Source organism: Mandrillus leucophaeus, unplaced genomic scaffold (genome assembly GCF_000951045.1).
Source record: "Mandrillus leucophaeus isolate KB7577 unplaced genomic scaffold, Mleu.le_1.0 Scaffold9, whole genome shotgun sequence".
NCBI classification, from domain to species: Eukaryota; Metazoa; Chordata; class Mammalia; order Primates; family Cercopithecidae; genus Mandrillus; species Mandrillus leucophaeus.
This window is the reverse complement of record NW_012109807.1, coordinates 3,001,531-3,023,662: the sequence shown is the minus strand read 5'-3', so window position 1 is coordinate 3,023,662 and position 22,132 is coordinate 3,001,531. Positions and strand designations below refer to the sequence as shown.

Here is a 22,132-nt window from a genome sequence, read left to right as displayed (position 1 = left end):
TTCCCAGAAATAACAGTGCTCTATTTACATGTGTTAATATTAGATTCTTCTTTTTTTTTGCTTTTTCTTTTTTTTTTTTTTTTTGTAACCACATTTTTTCAATAGAGGGAACATGTAATAAACATAGTTTAGTGATAATGTATTATGGGCAGCATGATTGTTTTAAACTCAGAACTGCTTTGATCCTGGTTTTGGTCCCGGTTTTTGGACAATTTGTGTGTGTGTGTGTGTGTGTGTGTGTGTGTGTGTGTTTGCATTTGTGTGTTTAGTAGCTTTGAAAAAAATTGTTAGTCTTTTTCCATTTTGCAATTTGTGCAAGAAAGCAATATATGCGAAGAATTATGTTTGGCTGAGAACTGTGTAGGAGGATAAAGCATTTAATGTACTCATATATCCATACACCTGTAACTGGTAGATTTTTTCTTTTTGCCTTTATTATTATTTTTAATTGACACTTAGTAATTGTACATGTCAGATTTTTAAAAAATGAACCTTGTGTTGCTTATGGTAAAGGGCCAAGTGTTTCCTTGCTCAGCACTTCATGCAAAAGCCCCGAGCAGTTCTGAGGTGTCCAAGGTGTTGAGGGAGCCCATTTTCAAAGCCATGAAACTGGATGATTCAGAGGACGTTTACTTTACATTTGCCTTTTATTATAATTTCCTTTGTGGCACTGTTGTGGGAATCAGGAGAACCAGAGAGACCTCAGGGTAAACAAGGAGGATTTTATTGAGTGCACTCAGATCCAGTGGATTAACATCCTGAGACTGGGCCCAGAACAAAGACAGCTCTTGAACTTTATACAACTTCAAAAAGGGGGTGGGCTAGCTTGAAGCAGGCTTTCGGTGGCATGAAAGCAATGAAACAGAGGCAGAACAGAGACAGTTAATCAAATTGTGGCAGGTGTGTAACTCAGGATTACATATGATGGTTGCTATGCAGCCCAGATGGCTGTTATCTAGGTTTGCTCTAGTGTCTAGCATGGGCTTATCTCATAACCTTTGCTATGGCGCCCAGATGGCTGTCATTTAGGCCTGCCCAGGCTTCTCATGACCTTCATCATGCCGCTTAGATACAACAAAATACTTGAAGTTACGAGTTACAGAGAACAGGAATCTATAAACTCATACTAAAAAGAAAAAGGAAAATTTGTTTTTCTTCTCCCTTTGCTGAGGGAGTGCTGGGAGAGTCTCCAGAGCACGTTCTTTGTGTCCTGGCTTCTCAGATAGTGTTTATTGAGACTTTTCCTGGGTCTGGGCTATGCCTGTTGCTGCCCTAATACAGGAAAGCTTATTTATTTTTCTACTTAATTTTATTTTTATTTCTTTAATTTCCGCCTCAGTACAATTCTACATTGTGTATGGCCATTTGTTTACCAAGAGCAGGGAGAGCTACCCTGTCGCATGGGATGGAATGTGACTGGTCACTCGTTCCAGAGGCTCCCATGCCAGCCCTGGGCCAGCACATTGAGCTTTGCCCACAACTAGGAGCAGGTGCAGCCTGGGCTCAGGCTTGTGGTGGCTGCTTTTTCAATGCCACAAACAGAATTGGACGCTCTCTGTATTTTTGGGCAGATGGTGTTAGGGAAGGGCAGAGCTAAATTTTCTATGGCCATTGCTGGGTGTGTGCACATAGGAAGACTCTTTGGCATCAGCAGCACTGTGTTTAGACATTCCATACATGGCAGAGGGATGCTTATATCAGGGCTGTGGGGTAGGAGGGATGGGGCCCATGGTATTCCCTTTGCTGGGTCAACAGGCTCAGAGCAAGGCTCAGAAGGCTTGGAAGGTGGATATTGCTTCTCCCTACACTTGGACAGAGACTTCCTCAGGCAGGCCAGGGCACCTGTTTCCAGGGGAGTCAGTTCTGGGCAAAGTGTAGTCATTGTCAGGACAATGACCCTCAGCCATAACTGTTTCAGCAAGTGATCACACACCTCTGCAAGATCTCAACTGCCCCCGTTTGTTTTAATGTGGACTCACAGAGAACTCTTAGATACAAATGGGTTGTCACACATCTCTTCCTGCCCCATGGCATTGAATGTGATAGGAAAGATGCAGGAAGTGTTAGGATACGTAGGCATGGCATGCTCAACATTGGCTTATATGAAGAAAATTACCGTAAAGCTGAATAGTCATAATCCCTGGGCAAAGCAACATCAACACAGCAATTTCTGTACATGAGCAGGACATCTACGTGTGTGAAATGAGTAAGGATGTGGCCTGGACACTCAGGACACTGGCATTGGGAGATCAGCCATAAAATTCACTATCTCACCAGCACATCAAGGTAGAAACATTTTTCTGCCATAATTGAAGTAGCCTTTTCTTAAATGGCAAAGTGGGATGTGTGTGGAATTTTGCTGCAGCAAGTAGAAATGGAGTCTCTCTGAGTGGAGGAGACTGCAGAGCTCTGAACCTTGGGCTAAATCCTTTGTTAGACTCTCAGGCTGGTGAGACTACCTGGACATCTCGAGAGTAGAAGGATTCAAGCAGCCCCTATTCCAGGTCCAGGGTGTGCTCATGGAAGCAAAGGGTGTCTTTGCAGTGTACCTTAGTCCCTTGAAACACCACAGAGGCCAAGTTACATCTTGATTCCTGCAGGTGCCTGCTTGCTCTGCACCATTCCGTGAGGACAAGGTGAGCTCTTTGTCCCAGACAGCTGCTTCACAAGCTACTTCCTCTCACCAGGGAGATGAGCAGGGCTGGTTGGGATGAATTGTGTGAATCCTCTGCCATGTGTGGCAAAAAGCCTGAAGCACAGCTGTCTGCAGCTCACCCATCTTTCCTGCTCTGGAGGCAGTGCTTTCTGTAAGTGTAGGGTTGGAAACACTTAATCTAGTGTAGGAAAGGTCAATAGATAGAAAGGGAATAGAAAGTCCCCATCTCTAGCAAGTTAGACTGACTTAAAAGGAAGTGGGATTTGTGGTTTGTTTTCCTTTTTTCTTTTCAGAAGATCAAGAGAAATGGCAATAGCCCATCAGTAAACCACATTTATTTGCAACTAAGAGAGATATGATGGATACATAATACGTAACTCAGGATTTTTTTCTCCTTAATCCTAGCAAAAACAGCTCGCAGAAACCAAGGGACGTAGTTCAGGTGCTCGTTTTCCTTTGGCTGAGACTGAACACGTGGCTCACAGAGGCTCCTCGTGTTTTCCTCCAGGTGAAGGAGGATGTGGCAGCCATCAGAGCAGAAGAGTGTGTGGGGCAAGGCAAGAGCAGGACAGCTTAGGAAGAACTGTCAACAGCCTGGAGGCAGTCTGTCTACACCTGCATGCAGGTGCAGCCCTGCCATCCACACCTGCAGGCACACACAGCCCTGTCATCCACACCTGCAGGCACACACAGCCCTGCCGTCCACACCTGCAGGCACACACAGCCCTGCCGTCCACACCTGCAGGCACACACAGCCCTGCTGTCTCCACCTGCTGTCTCCACATCCATCCAGTGAAAGATCTGGGCTATAAACAGCTGCCCACTGTGGACAAGCCCAGGGAACTCCCTGGGAGGAGCTGGCCAAGGCGTGACTACAGTGGCTTTTCTTTTTTTCTCTTTTCTCCTTCACATTTTAGTTTTTTAAAATTATTTTATTTTTTTTAAAACGATTTTTTCCATAGGTTATTGGGGTACTGGTGGTGTTTGGTTACATGAGTAAATTCTTTAGCAGTGGTTTGTGAGATTTCAGTGCACCCATCACCCGAGCAGTATACACTGCACCCTATTTGTAGTCTTTTATCCCTTGTCCCCTTCTACCCTTCCCCCCAAGTCCCCAAAGTCCATTGGAGCATTCTTAGGCCTTTGTGTCCTCATAGCTGAGCTCACACATATCAGTGAGAACGTACAATATTTAGTTTTCCGGTCCTGAGTTACACCTAGAATAATAGTCTCCAACCTCGTCCAGGTCGCTGTGAATGCCTTTAATTCATTCTTTTTAATGACTGAGTAGTATTCCATTGTGTATATGTACCACAGTTTCTTTATCCACTTGTTGATTGATGGGCATTTGGGTTGGATCCACTACAGGGTTTTTTTTTGTTTGTTTGTTTGTTTGTTTTAAAGCTTCTCTGACTTTCCCTGGTGTGTGACAAGTAGGCTTTCAGGAGAAAATCAAAAGCATAGCTTCCCAATAGGAAATCAAATATTTCACCCGAGTTCAGAACTTAACATATTCGGAGCTCTGGTGTGTGGGAGGTAGGTGGGAAAAAAAAGTAGTTAATACAAAGTATTTGTTACTGATACGCCAGCCAGATGCACCTCTTGTGGTAGACTTAGTGTCTTCAGTTTTGATGATCAAAAGGCCCAGGTACACTAGATCTGCCTTCTAAACAGGAGCGTAGACTAGTCACACTCCTATTTCGAAAAGTACCTGGTTTGTAGACTCGCTTTGTGCCTTCCATTGTCACAGTTGGAATATGTCTAAAAAAAAAAAAACTGTCATCCAGTTACTGATCCTATTATAATGTGAGAACACCTTCCTTCAGATTTTAATGTGAATTTGCCAACATCCTTGGTCTGACATTTTCCATAAATGTCAAATGCCAGCGTTAGTCAGCCTTGCTTAATATTATATAGAAAAGAGATGTGACGGCTTTTATTTACACAAATATTTTAAATGTTATTACTTTTCTTTCTCTGATTCTTCCTTGCAAGTTTATTTGCCCTGCATTCCTCTTCAGTGGAAATGTGTCTAACTGGTTGTTAGAATCCGTTTTAAATAGGGCAGTAATATGGGAGAAAATGAGGAAATCAAATCCCAAAGCCTGCTCCTTAAGTCTGGAACATCTTAGCTGAGTGAAGGCCGTGAATGGAAATGAGAATGTGAAGAGAGGAGACACAGAGCCATTTCTTTGGAGAGAGAAATTGCTTCCCTGTAAGTGTCCACCCAACCTGACGGACCTTGTTGTCCACCCAACCTCCAACCTTGTTGGAGATGTTCTGGGTCACGGTCTAACTCCTGCCCAGGTAAATCGCCGTCTCAGGAATACCTTTGGTGGAGCTTTTCTGAACAACCTTAAACTTCAAACTTGAATAAATGCTTCCCCACACTTCTGTCATCCCCTCAAAATAAAAGTAAGTGCTGTTTTTCTAAGAAGTAAGGTGACAGGCCTGGCAAACAAACGTTTTTACTCATATGACATAGTGAGGCATAATTAATCTTTATCCTGAAAGAGGGTTTTCAGATGTGCAAAGTGACAAGATTGTTTATTTCTCTGAACCGAGTGTGGTGGTGGTGCCTGCAGTCCCAGCTACTCAGGAGGCTGATACAGGGGGATTGCTTGAGTCCAGCAGTTCGAGGCTGCAGTGAGCTATGACCACACCACTGTACTCCAGCCTGGCAGAGGGAGACCCTGTCTCTAAAACAACAACAACAACAAAAAACATACTGTCTCTGGTCTGGAATTAGGTTTTGTCACCTAAGTGGAAAGGCAGACCAAGTTTCCATAAGCTTTATTCTCCTTTTTCAAAATATGTGTCTTGTTACTATCTACTATTTACTCAGTACTAAGGGATTTAATTTCCTTGCAAACATTTCTTTTCATTGAAAACCATCCTATCCCCCAAATGGTTGCTTTGCTCAGAACTGACTACCAGTGAGTGGCCAAAAAATATTGTATTGTTTTTTTCACTAAGTTTTATAATTTTTTTTTTCTGAGACTTTTGTTTTCTTTACATTTTTGTATATGGAAAGACAAACCTAATGTGCTTGACCTAGGCTAAGAGTCTGTCCTGGAAAGAATTTTTACTTCCTAGAAGTAAAGGGCTGATGGGCAGGGGTAGGTGGTTGGCTTGACTGGACTCTCAAAGAAGAAGTTGTCCTCAATACAAACGAGCTTGAGCCTGGATTCACCTTCTGTTCTTGGCAAAACGTTTTGTCATGGGACTATGGGGTGACTGGTGCCACCTCGTGGAAAGTTCCAGAAAGACACTGGGAGATGCATTGGAGGTCATCATTCCCTTACTCCTCTGAAATCTCAGGACTAGAAGACACCACAGCGAGTTTATTCTTTTGCCTCTTGGCCTGTCCTGAGATAGTCCAGACACATGAGAATCTCTGATGCTTTAGAAGATTTGAGAGAGTAACATTTGCTAACCAGTAGCAGAAGCTCGTGCCAAAGTTTAATAATAATAATAACAAAATTAGCCAATGCTTACTAGGTGTTTGTCATGTTCCGGGCACTGTTTTCAGTGCTTTTCCTCTGTTCGGTCCTCATGACTGCTTTCTGAGGTAGACACTTGCATCCTGTCTATTTTACCAATGAAGAAACTGAGACAGAACAGTGCGAACATTGCTCAGGGTTATTCAATAAAGTGTAAAGTGTGAATCTTTGAGGCAGGATTTGAACCAGGACAGTCAGAATCCAAGGGTGTGCCCTCAATCACATCCTACTTCCTGAAACTCAATTCTTGTGAATAAATATTTCCTTGGCATTAGATAAAACTCTACTTTTCAGATTAAACCCCTAATTACTTGTAGAAATAGATAAACCCCCATGATCATTCTCTGTTAATAATTGCTTCATAGTAGAGTACAGAGCACTGGGTATGCAGGATGTTTAATGATAAAAATTATATGACAATCTAAGAAAGTCATAAGTGTTTGAGAAACTCGATCAGAATTTTATATATATAGTTGACTAAATCAAACTATGAGTCCAGAAAATGAAAGGGAAGAGGCAATTAATGTATTTGGAAAGTAGAATGCTGAAGTGTGTGCAGCAGTGAGCGTTTGGAAATCAGAAAGGTGTAATCATGATATAACAGCAGAAAGAATTAAGGCTGTCTCGGAAAATTGAAGAAAAAATGGAAAACAAGTCTGAGAAAATGAAGAATGAGGATAAAGAATGTGCACGATTATGCATTCGTTGTTCTATAATCTGAAGCATGATTTTATGAGAAAACAATAGCATACTAATGTAAAGAAGAGCAAACTAGTTTTTCAAAAACACAAGTTTAAATCATTTAAAATAACTTCTAGCTTTTCTCAGAAAGACTGTCTAAATATTTTAATGAATGCAATAATATTTATGAGACTACTTTGAAAGTGCATTACAATACTATGACAAATATTACTCTTTAGCAAATGCAGAAGTGGCAAATTTCCCTTTTCCCAGAATGTAGTATGGTGAAAGTTAAGAGTATATGTTGGACTCTGGAATGCACCTGTGATCCCCGATCATGCTGCGCTAATCCTCATATTTTGTCCTTTAGCAAGACACAGAGGACTTCACGGAAGTAGAGAAAGCCCTCAGACACTGCGATTTTTAAGGTTCCTCATTGTCAAAGTTAATACATATGAGAACAAGTTTGCAAATATTGTAGCATTTTAAGTGTTTATGTTTAATATAGTAAGGCTCTATGCTTTTACAATTCATACATAAATGAATTGTAACATTCATCCATAAATGAATTGTAACCCTATATATAACATGATTTGTAGATATCATGCAAAGGCTAATTGGGAGTCTTTTATGAATGCAGGGCTAAAGTCAAATCATCCTAATGGACCCCAATGGCATTCATAGCATGAGGGAGCATTGAGATTCCATCCTAAGAGGTTAATCAGCTGCCTGTTCTCCCACAGCCAGCTTAAGAGTCTAGCTCTTTCTCCTTGGTTGTAATTTTTGACCCCCTAAATTAAAGCCTAGAGATGCTCCTTTAATATTGCAGGGGGAAGCCTCTTTCCAAAGGAGTTCCAGAAAGAATGCTGTAAGGGTGGGTTGTGTTCTAGGTGGCTGAACAATGAAAGCCGAATGAGCCATTCAGCTTTCCAAGCTCCTAGAATAACTGATCGCTGTGGAATAATTGTTAAAAGTTTTGCGGAGGAATTAATGTTTGAGGAAGACAGTTAAGTCAGTGTTTTATTAAGAACCGTGTTCTCAGCTGGATTTAGCAGAGCTGCTTGGGGGTGGGGAAAAGGGAGGAAGCTTCAGCAGGTGCACTTTAGGTGCCTGCCGTAGCACCGACAAGTTCCAGTGCCATTTTATCAGTTTGGCCTAAGACTGTGCTCCATACACAAATTTCATTACCATATTTTTCTAAAATCATTTGTCTAAGGAAATGTTATCCATCCTTTCAAAGCTTCATGTATGAGTTAGAACATCACAGAACAGTATATTCCCCATAGTTTAATTCATAATAGAACAACAGAAATGTTTATCAGTGGATAATCAGATAAACAAATTGTGGTATACTCATACGATGGGGTAATGCTCAGCAATAAAAAGGAATGAACTGTGAACACATCTTAAGAGCATGCATGCATTCTCAGGCATTATGTTGAGTAAAAACATTCCCAAACAAAAGACCGTATACTGTTATGATTCCATTTATAATGACGTTCTAAGGGCAAAACTAAGCTATAGTGATAGATGCTTTGGGTAGGAGAGTGAAGAGGCATAAAGAACCTCTTTGAGTGATGCATACATTCTATTTTTAATTGGTTGTGGCTACGTTGATGTTTCCATTTGTCAAAACCCATCAAATCATATACTTGAAATCCGTACATTTTACTCGATGTAAAGTATATGTCAATTAAAAGAATGAGAAATAGGAACCATAAACCTGGAGTGTTTTTACCCATTAGGAAAACCTTCAGACTATTGTAGTTTAATATCATGTCTTCAAACATTAGGTATGGGCTGATTTAAGAAATGTTTGTATGAAGATGATTTATGTATTTTCTGCAAGAGCCTTTTGCAGGGGTATTGTCAGTCATGGTATTCAGTGTCCCTGTGCAGATCTGCAGAAGGTATTTCCAGTATCTCCCTTGATGCATTGCTATGTTTCTTCTTCAAAAATGATAGTAAATGCACAGTTTATCAAATTTCTTTTTTGTTCTTTCTTCTGGACACATCTGCTCTAAATTCACCATTTCATGAATGCTGCTATCCTTAGCACACTTACCCAGGCCCCAGATTTTTTCTTTGATTCTATACTTAGCACAAGCGTGCCCTGCTGCCTTCCAGGCAGCTCCACCTAGAAAAGTAACCTAGTCCCCCAGTGCTTCCTGGAAACATTTTCCCTGTTGCAGAATGGGTTTGGGAATGTTTTCAGACTAACGTATGAGACTCCTGCTCTCAGGGTTCAGCCTGAGTTATTCCACAGGCTTCAACGTTTGACCTTGTTGGACAAATAAGTGGCTGGAAACCTCCTTTCCATCCCCTGTTGAAAATAGCCACAATGAGAAAGCCGATGCTGTCATCCCTTACATTTTATGATGCTTACTTTCTAATTCTATGTAGATGCCATGCTACATATCGCCCTACCTTTAGAGTGTGTGCAGCCGTTATGTAGAAAAAGGACGATTTTGCTTTCTGATTCGAGTTTACTTTTCACCTCAACTTCATAATGAATGTGCAGTTCTATGGCTTTTCTTATGCCCGTAGAAAACTGAAATGAGTTGCCACTGCGTTTGTGTGGAAGCATGACTAACAGAGGCCAGTGAATCATTTTGAATTTATGATTCTTCCCCGGGTAACCTATAACTGCTCGTGATTCCCGTTGTGAGAGCCCATTTAAAGGCAGTTGAGTTACATCTAATCAGTGAAAGATCACGTCTGTCATTTTTAAGTGACTCCAAAACACTCTCTTAAAAAAAAAATACATGTAAGAGTATATGTACTTCTATACAATAGTAAAGCAGTTTGATAATTTGCCCAACTTTTTTAGGAAAGAAGTTTTCATTTCTGGGGCTAAATTTTTTTCTTCTGTGGATGTGTTTTTAAATCTGGTTCTTACACTATAGTGAGAAGATCTTTAGAATAAGCCTCCATTTTTCATTCTTGTGTTTGTGAAACAGTGAGGATATACAATTTTATGTCTGAGTTTTTGACTTGGTCTTGGGGAAATCTGTTTTGTTTCCATACTGTGATTGTTTCCATATTGTTATCATCAGCAATTGCATTCTCAATGGCCATTTGTCACTAAATTTTGCGTGCCCTTTATTTCAGAAAGAGAAAACATGCTTTCCGAATTGAATTCATGGCATTTAAAGGGCGAAGTTTTTAATTTTTTAAGAGAACCCATGCAAAACGATAAGTTTCCATCATTGTTTCACATACTGCCAATAACAAGAGATTCCACATGGTCTTGGTGTGACTCAGTCATCTGTCTGCAGTTTCGTTGTGGTCACACATCTTCGTGGATTCGGGGCTGTGTTTTGATTCTGCCTCCAGTGAAATATTTTATACATTTTCTGGACTTCAAAAAAATAGATATTATAAAATTCAATTCGAAATAAATTTGTGCTTCCCAAATGTATGACCAAATTTAAATGTAATTTTATTTCAAAACAATTTAGTACCTGTATATTGCAGTATTTTCTATTCTTGCTAAAGTCACTGTGGCAAGTAGGTTTGTAACTCATTGTTATTCAAGCCAGTTATTGTTTATGTTTTTAAAAGTCCTAAGATATCAAAATATAGATGTTGTAAATCCTTTTACCTAAAGACTCCATTCATGTTTTTTTAACTATTCTATTAATGCCTTCTGTAGCCAAAAAAATCCAATTCTGAATCATGCTTTGTATTTAGTTGTTTCTTGAGTCTCCATTAAACCAGAGGAAGTCCCATTTTTGTGCCTCATAACCTTGACACTTTTGAAAAAAGTACAGGCCTGTGATTTTGTAGAAAGGTCTTGAATTTGAGCTTGATTTTTTTCTTTAATGGTTGAATTCAGTCTCTGTGTTTTTGGCTCTAAGATTATAGCATTGATGCTGTGTGATTCTCACTGTATCCCATCAGGTGACGTGTGACATCAATTTGTCATGTCACTGGTGATGTTAACTTTGATTACTTGAATAAGGCAATATTTGCTGGGTTTCTGCAGTATGAGGTTACTATTTTCTCCTTCAAAATTAATAAGCATTTTATTGGAAGAGATTTTGAACTTACGTAAATATACTCTGTTTCATTCAATTTTATCCACTAGTTTTAGCATTCATTTTTGTTTCTTCTCTGAATTATTTTTAAGTGATTGTCAAATGGCGATTTCTAATTCTGCCATCCCTCTACGCTTATAAGTTAGTTTTCTGTTGTAAGGAAAAGCTTCCCTTCTTCCTATTCATTTATTTGCTCATTTATTTATATCACTGTGGATTCCTATTTTATTAAATCAGAAAAATGTACCACTATCATTATTCATTTGGTGATCAGATTGTTTCAGTTTAAGTTATGGGAGCCCCAGCTAGCTGGCTTCCAAACACCCCTGTCATTCTTTGAACACATCTTCACTTTCTGGGGTAACAAGATTTTCCAGGTTCGTCTTGTATTTTACGCCTCAGCCTGGATTCAACAATTTCTTTGAGAAGCCCTGTTTCATGGAGTTTAGGAGTCAAGATCTGGACACCTGGTATGTTCTGTGCGACTGGATGTTGGTGCTGCCAGATGCTCTCAAGAAACAGAGCCACGAAATATATCTAGGTGTATACACACATGTGTATTTTAAAACATGCACACACACATTTACTTCTATATTTATTTCTGTATTATCTATCAATGAAAAACCATGAAGTCACACTGATATATGCAATTCTAATCAAATTCTAAGCACTGTAGGGCTTATTTTAGCTTTCCTCCTTTTCAGATTTGTGACTCTGTTTCCAGGCAGTGAAATACATGGCTCCCATTGGCCTTAATCCAATCATTTATTTGATCAGTCTACCTGAGTACAGTGTCCTTCTGTTTCCTCTCTTGGCCACATGTCTCATGCAGGCCACCATGATTAATTCTTGCTTCCATATCCACTAAACCATTGGCCTTTGGTGTAGATTCCTTCTCATTGTCTGTCTGTCTGTCTCTCTCTCTGTCTGCATACATACACACCCATACCCACACACACACACACACACACACACAGGCTTACCCCATGGGTGAGATATAATCATAAACTAATCTGATACAAATTTAATGGACAGTATCTTCAATTAGTGAACAAGTTAAAGACTATAGCGATAAAAATGACTATTCTTCCTTCTTTTAAGATGGAATTCCTCTTCAAATAATGACAATATTTAAATATAAGTTAATTCTTTCTTATTAAAAGTCATCTACCTGATTACCTGCAATATGTTTTCCTAATACTGAAAATTCATTGGTGGGTTTTTCAGTTTTTGAAAAGATAAATTTAAAGCTACTGGTTTTCACAAAGGCAATTTCCTATTTCCATTAAAATATCTGAAAGCACAAGAGATTCACATGATGCAAGGAAGATAAAAACCCTATCAACAAATAATACAAAGTTTTGCAAGGTGTTTGCATAAGGCAAATGATATTATGCAAATGCCTAAGCCAAACCTTTACATCAGCAGAGAACACTGTGTATATATTTGCTGGAAAATGTATTGAAATGCACAGAGTTGCTAGACAACACATGGAATTGCCATATTGTTGTCAAAATCTGAGGTACAGCGTTGTTAGGAGTTTGCTTGCAGGCTATGGCTTTACTATTTCTCTGTGATTAGTTGTTTCTCAGTGCCTACATTGCTCTACTCTGTGAGCCAATATTTGCATTTACATTACAGACCACGGTGCGAAGGATGTTTCTTATTAGCGAAGCATCTATTTGATTCTTCATTGCTCTGTAGCTTGTATCATGATTACAAGGAAGTTGAAGCTCCACTACTGATACACCACAACGTATTTATGAGCCCTTCTTCTTTTGTTTTCACTTTTCAAGAGTCTTTATGAAATCGATGACCCAGGAGAGAGAGGGCATCCTAAATGCTGTAGGACCACAATTAATGTGAGAAATGTAATTGATGACTGGGCTCTTAAAAGCTACTCTCTGCCGATATGCCTCAGTCTCTGCTCCTAGTCCCAGACTTGCATTTAGCTTTCAGACATTCTAGCAATTAGACCATGGAGATTTTATATACCTAACAGTTCAACTCATTAATTCAACGAGTGTAATAGATCCTTGGCATGTTTGGATTGAAATTTTGGACAGATAGCAAGTGCTCTCAAGTAGATTTTGCTTTAGGACAAATTTGAATCCGTCAGGCTGTGTGTGCGGTTTGTATGTGGAGCCTGTTGCTTACTGGTGAGTCTGCCCAGCGGACCCTGGAGCCTGCTGCTCAGCGTAGTCGCATTGTTTGCTTCTGGTAATTACGGTAACAGTTACTTGGGAAAGGACATGCTTAGTGGTATTCTCAAGTTTCAGAATTCACAGAGCTTTTCTGTCACTTGTTAAGGTCAGTGGTCCAAAACTGTAACACTTCATCTAATTCCAACAGTGTTTGGAACCAGTGGATTATAGTTACATTGTAATTGTTGCTAAATTGGGATGTTGCCTTCTAGTTAGTGGTTAGGGATTTGTTCTTTCCCTCCCTCCCTTCCTCCCTGCCTCCCTCCCTCCCTCCCTCCCTCCCTTCCTTCCTTCCTTCCTTCTTTCCTTCCTTCCTTCTCTCTCTTTCTTTTTTTTTATTTATTTAATATGGCTGTTGATCTCTAATCTATGATTTTATATTCCAAAGAATCTTTTATCATCAATCTTCCTCCCTCATTTATTCAAGACAATGTTTTCTTTATGCTGTAATCAATCTTTAGTGTGTGTGTGTGTGTATGTATATGTGTGTGTGTGTGTGTGTGTGTATATATATTCTGAAGAATCATGTATATTCTTTTATGTTTGTTCAGTGTTTTCATCTCTGCTCTTGTCTGGTGCTTACTTTGGTTTCTATTTTTATAACTGTATTTAATTCCAGCATTAGTTAGCTGGGTTGTCATAGTGTAACAAGAGTCAGAAAGACCTGGGCTGAAAATCAGCTCTGAAAACCACTGTCTTTGTCTCTGTATATCTAAAACCGGGTGATAAGAGTACCTATTTCAATGGTTTATTCTATGTATTGAAAGAAATAACATAGTATAGTGCTCATCCCAAACCAGTTGTACAGTTAAAAAAAAAAGTTAGAATATAAATTCTAGAAGTGCTAAGATTTTCACTAATGTTCACAAGCACTTACTACAGTCCCTGGCACACAGGAAGCACTCAATAAATACCTCAGTGGTTGCTGTTCTTAGGCTACTATAGCCCTCCCCTCAATGCTTTGAAGATGAAAGATAAAAGAAATATCTATAAACTACATAATAAAAGACCTGACATAGAGTATTTGATTTTGCTAGAAATATATTTGCAGGAGCTTGCCATTCTGGTCAGTGATTGGTTTAGATAGTGTTCTTGAGAAGACATCATCAGAAAGGCTAACAGTCTTTTGTTTCATCCTTCTCAGGCATCCTATTTTCATTGGTGGTGATGCTGTATGTCATCTGGGTCCAGGCAGTGGCTGACATGGAAAGCTACCGAAACATGAAAATGAAGGACTGCCTGGATTTCACCCCTTCTGTTCTGTATGGCTGGTCATTTTTCCTGGCCCCAGCTGGGATATTTTTTTCTTTGCTAGCTGGATTACTATTTCTAGTTGTTGGACGGCATATTCAGATACATCACTAAATCAACCATTGCCCCGAGTATTTTCTTGAGAGATTTTAAAACAGGGAATACTTTTTTTTTCCATCTTGTTTCATTGATCCCAGCATAAAATTAGTAGATATAACTTTTTAATTGCTATTCAAATTAATCATTTTACTAAGATTTTCTTCAATAAGAAGGTCCTAGAATCTCTCCAGATACCAACAAGCCTCCATCTTGTTTAAGTGCTGTCAAGGACCTAGGTCTTTAGGGAATAGGTAAACAGGTCTCTCTTTCATTGAACATGTTAGAGTTCATGCAGGTTGAAAAGGCCTGATAATAGCTTAATACCGTGACATGGGGAGAATCTAGATAGATTTGGCTTAAAGCCTCCTTGGCATTCACTTCTGCTAATTAAAAAAAAAATCCTTGAAGAATAATTAAGAATGGGCAAGGTTGTCAGAGAATTTATTTCGTTTCTTCTCCACACACATAATACCCACATACACATTCACTGGCTGTTGTGAGCAAATGAATTTAAAAATAGACAGCAGTTGTTCTCATTAGTGGGAGCCATGTACTCACCAGTTAAAATGGGCCACAACAAACAAGACTGAGAGCATATACTTATCTTGCTTTTTCACCAACAGTGGTTTGGTTACCTAGTTTTATTCACTTAATTGTGCATGCTTACATAAACTTTAAACTACATTTAAAACTAACTAGTCTGCATACCAAATTATATATAATCTAGATTGATTTTTTATGAACTTAAAGTGAGTTAATTGTGTAATGTAATATTGTTTAAAATACATAAAAACCAAGCATGTCAGCTTGGTCCATAATTCTATTTGATATTTTAAAATTCTCATTTAAAAATTATATTGCTAACGTTCAGCATGTGAAAATTTATTGATAAAATGTGATTTTAATATTCTTTAGCTATAAACTTTCAAGATACTTCCCTATGAGGGTTATAATAGCCCTGCTTTATTAAAGGCCATAAAATATTAACTTTCCCCAAGATGTTATGGATTCCAGCTCTTCTGATCATTTGATTCCTTTAATTCCTATCCCTCAATTTCTTCATCTTTACAATAGGTATATTAACTTTTACAGATCGACTGTTTCCTTTCACCTCCTAGAAGAAACTTTACGTGGGGAAAGATAATTCTGTATTATTCAGTAGCGTAGACTTTTTGTATATCAAAGATGTTCATTTGGCACTAATGTTGATTGAAATCAGATCCATCTGAGATGCCTAGCTTGTATTTGCATTCTGGAAGCTTCCATCGCAGGGGAACTCGGCAGGGTATGCGAGCTTTGTTGGAGGTGCGGTGTTTCATTCTGCAGCTGTTGTGAGGACAGACAGGCATGGCCTACAGGCAAAAAAAAGTCACCACCTAGAAGATGCTCTGGGAGAGAGGAACTGCCCCTTTTTAGCAGCTCTTCCAGTGCCGTGGGAGAGGTGATCCCAGTCTTCTCTGTACATCTTGTGCTTTTCCATTAAGACTTGTTCCAGTGGGAAGGAGCTTTGGAAAAATTGCAAAGGTCTGAATCGTGAGGGCATTTTCATGACAGGACTTGCCAATAATAATAATAATAATAAAGCTCCAGGGGTCTAACTGGTTTCTCAAGTCATTTCAATACTATCATAAACGTTTTTGTGGTACTTTCCTTTGTCTTTCACTGTTTTGTTTTTATATTGCTTCATTTGCTTCTTTGCTTTTGGCTTAGTTATTAGAAAAAATAATTATGAGGTCTGTTCTGCACGTTGACTGTGATGTTAAGTTATGGCATGCCATTAAGTTTTCCAGATGATGCTGGATGTATCTGATTAGTTCTTGTCATCTGTAAATACAATTCTTTTTTGTAGTACTTTGGAATGGAGCCTTTTTCTGGTGTACTGTATGCCATTTAAGTTTCACAAACAAGCTGCTTTCGGCAAAGGCTTGAATATTTATAAATTTCAGATGGTTATCCTCACTTTATAGTACACTTATGTGGCTACCATATATTTTTCATATGACAATTGGCTGAATAGCTGATGTGTATGACGCTTTTACACAGATTTGCACTTTGGAAGTATTTTATAGTTGTAATGCATCAATCAAATAAATTTCAAGCACATTTCTTGATCAATTTACCGGTAACTCTCTGAAGGAACGAACGTGAGTTGTGATTGCTGTGTCAATGAGTGAAATATACTTTAAAATGGCGGAGATATATAGTACATTATTGTAGCAGCCTTATATCTGATTTGAGATACTGTGTTGCCAAACGTCCATGTTACATTTATTTCTCTATGGTTGTATTTATTAATTTTTAGAAGCCTTTAAACTGTGTTAGAATCTTTTTGAAAAGTGTTGATTTTGCATCATAAAGTTTCACTTTAACAAATAGGATATCTTTTCAGTTACACTTTTAGAAAGAGAGAATAAAAAGGGCAGTGAGCTATGCTCTTGGACTTGGTGAAAGCTATCATCTCTCCATATTGTATTTGTTCAACTGGTGTAATTCACTCAGGTGGATGATTGCATATACATTGGAACTGGCTGGAGAGACTATACAGAGAAGTTTAATGATTGTGTACAATTTGAGGGTTGATGGTAGGACTTTCTAAAAAAGCAATATCAAGTGTGTTGTTAGTGTTCCTTTGGTCATTTTTATTACTAATCTATAAATATATTTATTAAATTTGAAGATTAAATGGAATTATAAAGGAATATATTGGAGGAAGTGTCACTGTTGGTAATTCTTCATCTATTAATTTTGTCTGTCTATCATCAATATATATGAGTGCATGTCTGTGTATATTTGTGTGTATGTAAGTGTGCATGTGTATTATACGTTTGGGTAGAAAGAGATAAATTGAATGATATAAATCAATACATTTGTGCTAAGCAAATTTTAAAAAATCAGTTTTCTTTGGGGAACAGCAATCTATTATTGTTGTTTCCCTGAGTGCTACTTTAACTGTTTCACTCAATGGATGGTGGTTTATTCGTTCAACATGTAACTTGATTTCTGTTTTCTTAAAAGTAACCACGTTGGACTTACAAAGAGACTTAGAATGTCAGAGGTGTTAGGCAAATATTGGATACCAGTAAAATTAGCTGAATGTAAGTCTGAAGGTTGGTGGAATTGTGAGAAAGACCAATGGTGATGGGGTTATATTGAAGAAAATGTAAGATGAGCTAAATCAAAACCAGATTTGATTTTTGTGGGACTCCACCAGAAATGGAAACTCATGAGCAATAGATGAAACAGAAAACTAAATTTTTATTGATTGTATGAAGGAGTTAAATATATGGAGACATTTCCTCCGTGGTAGATGGAGAAATTCCAATCAGAATGTAGGATGACAATACCTTTGATATGTTAAAAACCAAGGAGGTTAGGGATATACTATTTTTCATATTTATAATAAGCATAAAGTTAGCAAAGGGACATTTAATGTGGTTAGCAGGGAAGCTAGGAAAGAAAGAAAGGAAAACATCCAGTTACAGATTATACTTTCTGAACTAACTTCCCAGAGCAAGGGTTAGGGGCTCTGTCTGCAGATCAGTGAGACAAACCTGGACTAGCCTGTTAGAGTGGGATGTATCAGAGACAGCAAGTCTGGAATGACAATGGAGACACCCTAAGAGACCCACTCAGCTTTTTGAAAGATCATCCCTCCTGCCCATAGGGTTCAGCTATGACTGAAAAATTGAAGGGGCAATTGGACAGTTGAACTTTATAAATGATCCACTTCTAGATGTAAGGAATCATATAATATATCTAATAATTCTATTTAATCCTATCTATCTATCATCTATCTATATATAAATTATACAGTTAAATTGATCTCTATATAGATAGATACTATGTCTATACATTGTCTATATAAGTAACTAAATTAGAACAATTTGGATTCTTCAAATGATGATGGTTTTCACAGTTCACTCAAATGACAGGATAGTTTACCCTGGGTTTATGAAATAAGCATGGTTGAAGTAATTGGTATCCTGCACAGATTCTGCATATTTTGCAGATAATTTAGGGAAGGAGAGGACTCACTGGGATAAAATAAGTGCACATGCAGCAAAGATTTTAATATTCTCATTCTTCTGGATGTCTAGGAATTATAGTGACATAATTCACTGAAAATATAGGATAGTTCTCTTTTTATATGACAATTCATTTTTTCTTCTCTTAGCATTTTTTCCCATTAATTCTAAAGAGAGACTGCCACTGTTAAAAAATTCACCAATGCTTGCACATAGTATTGATGTTAAAAACTACCTAAATGAATAGATATTTAAACAACATAGACTACAAAAGAGTGATGTGTAAAGAATAATGCTTATTGCCTCATATTTTGGTCTAGCATATATAAAGGCATTATAAGAAATATTGATGTATTGTTTTCATCCCCCGAAAATTCAAGGGAAATTTTTCTCCAAAAATTTTGTGGGTATATGTAACTATCTGAAAGATATGTGAAGTAGAAAGTTGGATTAACATGTCTGTGGTTACCTATAACCACATACCTAGGCATGTATATGTATATATATATCTGTGGTATGCATGTATATGTATATATGGATTTGGATACAACTGTATACATATGTTTGTGTGTATGCATATAGAACTATAAACACACATGCCTATATATCTGATTACACATGCATGCACACATATATACACATAATGTATGTGTATGTGTGGAAAAATAGTTTATATGCTATAGTGTATACATGAATGCATAGAAGAAATGCTTACATTATATTATATGTGCACATACACATATCCAAATATTTGTCTCAGGCATTCCCAAACTCTTAAGTTTTGCTGGAAAGGAGGGCATATTTTATCTTTCTGCTATTGCATGCTTGTTGCAGTGGTGAGTGAGGATGGGGGCAAACAATAAGTGCTACCATGGCCTTCTCTTGCTTGGATCCAGAGCATATGTGGTGGTGCATATGCAATGAGCTAGTCATGTTTTCCTTGTAAATGCCAGTGGCCATGATTGTGTCTTTGAACATGTTCTGCACACCACCTGGCAATCGCTAGCTGTCAATAAGTATTTATTTAATAGTTATAAACCTTTGTGGGCAAAATGATTTCTTTCTAAAGCCACGTGTCTTGGTTGGCTTATTCTTTTAATCCCGTTGCAGAAGATTATACTGATTGGTTCCCTGTCAACTCCTTATTTGAGTCCCCTGAAGGGAGGCTCCTAGGGTGTTGTGTGGAAGGTGATGAGCCTGTGTTTGGAGAGCTGACTTCAAATCCTTGATTTTAAACTTGCCATTTGCCAAATCATTCTACTTCACTTTGACTCAGTGTCTTCATCTGAGATGCTCACTAGTTTATTCAACAAACAGTAATTGCATACATGCTACTTGTCACAAATGGCACTCGATGTTAGATACATATTACTGAACGAAACAGACAATGTCTTTTTATTCTTCGAACTAAGATTCAAGCAAGGGATACAGAGAACAGATAAGTGAGAAAAATAACTTTAACTTTATCAATTGTGATAAATCCTCTAGGGAAAAATGCATAACAGACTAATGAGAGATGGAACCGTGCTTGTTGGATAGTAAGAGAAATTCTTTCTAAGGCAAGAATTTTGACTATTCCAACACACAAAATACATAGAGGGGCTAACTGGGTAAAAAGTGGAAATGAAAGGATTTCAGGGAGAAGGGAGCAAGTGGATGAAAAGGCCTGAAAATGGAAAAGAACTTGACATGTTCTAGAAATGGCAAGGCAGCTTTTGTGGCTGGCCATTGAAGCCGGGAGCTTTGTGGTGAAGTTGGAGAAGCAGGAAGGGCCCGATCATTCCAAGCCCTTGCGTTGTTATAGTATATTTTGAGGGTAAAGTTGAAAGGACTTGCTGTGAATTAGGTAGAGGTTGAGGACCGGGAAGAACCAAGAATGACTTCAGATTTCTAGCTTAAGCAAATGGTTGGATAGAGAAGGCAGGAGGAGAACAGGCTTGAGGGAGAGAGGAATCCATGGTTCATGTTCATGGTGTCCTGTTTGAGATGCCTGTGACATGTCCACGTTTCAACCCTGGTAAAGAGTTGGATTTCTCAAAGTCCTACAGTGGCCACAGGACGCTGTAGAAGCTGACTCCTTTGCTTACTTCTCCAACCTCATTTGCTACTTTTCCCCACACTCACTCTGTGCCTCAGACATGCCAAGGTGCACTCCTGACTCAACGTTCTTGAACATAATGTATAGTCCGTATTATGTTGTCATAATCGAAATCTTTAAAATTAGGCAACTATGACCTGCCTAATTGCACACAGTGATTGATACAGTTTGAGTATTTGTCCCCACATCTCTTGTTGAATTATAATCCCCAATGTTGGAGGTGGGGCTTTGTGGGAGGTGTTTGGGTCGTGAGGGTGGATAGCTTGGTGCTATCCTTGCCATACTGAATTCTCATGAGTTGTCATTGATTAAGTGTATGACACTTCCTCCCCCACTTTCTCTTGCTCCCGCTCAGTCATGTAACATGCCTGCTCCCTCTTTGCCTTCTGCCATTAGTAAAAGTTCCCTGAGTCTTCCCTAGAAGCTGAGCAGATGCCAGTGCCATGCTTCCTTTGCAGCTTACAGAACCGTGAGCTAATTAAATCTCTTTTCTTTATAAATTACACAGTATCAGGTATTTCTTTGTAGCAGGGCAAGAGTGGCCTAATACAGTGGTCCCTACTCAGTCTCTCATCTCCTTTAGGTCTTTGTTCAAAAGTTACCTTCTCAGGAAAACATCCCCTGACCATCCTATTTAAAAATAGAGGCCGAGGCGGGCGGATCACAAGGTCAGGAGATCGAGACCATCCTGGCTCACACAGTGAAACCCCGTCTCTACTCAAAATACAAAAAATTAGCTGGGCGTGGTGACGGGCGCCTGTAGGTCCAGCTACTCGGGAGGCTGAGGCAGGAGAATGGCCTGAACCCGGGAGGCTTGCAGTGAACCGAGATTGCTCCACTGCACTCCAGCCTGGGCGACAGAAGCAGACTCCGTCTCAAAACAAACAAAAAAAAAACCAAAACAAAAAACACTTAAGATAAATGTTTGAGGAGATGGATGCCCCTATTGCCCTGATATGATAATTGCACATTGTATACAGGCATCAAAACATCACGTATACACCAAAAATATGTGTAACTATTATATGTCAATAAATTTTTAAAAACAGTTAGGTTAGGCAGTTAGCTCAGAGGAGCAATGTGGGCCTGGAGGTGCACACTGGGGAGTCACAACATGTAAAGCCATGGCAAAGATGAGACCCCTGAGGAGGAGAGCTAGAGAGGTTGATCCTCTGTGCACTGGAGAACCAAACAGGGGAGGATAAGTGGAAGACGGAGCCTGCGGAGAGGCCAGAAATAGACAATGAAGAATTAATGGGAAATGTGATATCGAGGAAACCCAGAAGGAGGATGTTTCGAGAAGTGACTGAGTTTTTATCTTTCCCAGTGGGGCTGAGGGGATGAGTAGGACAAGGGAAAAAGGTGACCTTTGGAGATGGAAGCGTGGAGGTGGTTGGTGATGGTGACTGCAGAAGTTTTGGTGTGGGGTGGGAATGGAAGCCAGATGTGATTGATTTAAGGAGTTAACAGGAGGTAAGAGAGTGGAAAAGGCTGTTGTGCAACTTCTAAAAGCTGACTGTCCTTGAAGCAGAGCAGAGCCGTGGAAATGGGTAGAAGAGAATGTGGGATCAAAAG

General features: G+C 38.9%; 1 protein-coding gene across 4 annotated transcripts in view; it reads left to right on the top strand.

Moving 5' to 3' along the window:
• The window catches only part of TMEM182 (transmembrane protein 182), an 84,214-nt gene extending 66,339 nt beyond the window's left edge, over positions 1-17,875 (top strand). For all 4 annotated transcript variants that reach the window (XM_011969567.1, XM_011969565.1, XM_011969568.1 and 1 more), the window contains one exon: positions 14,229-17,875. In XM_011969567.1, the coding sequence (XP_011824957.1) occupies positions 14,229-14,449 (221 nt within the window). In that variant the 3' untranslated portion in view covers positions 14,450-17,875. The remainder of the gene's footprint in view (positions 1-14,228) is intronic.
• Positions 17,876-22,132: the final 4,257 nt, after the last annotated feature.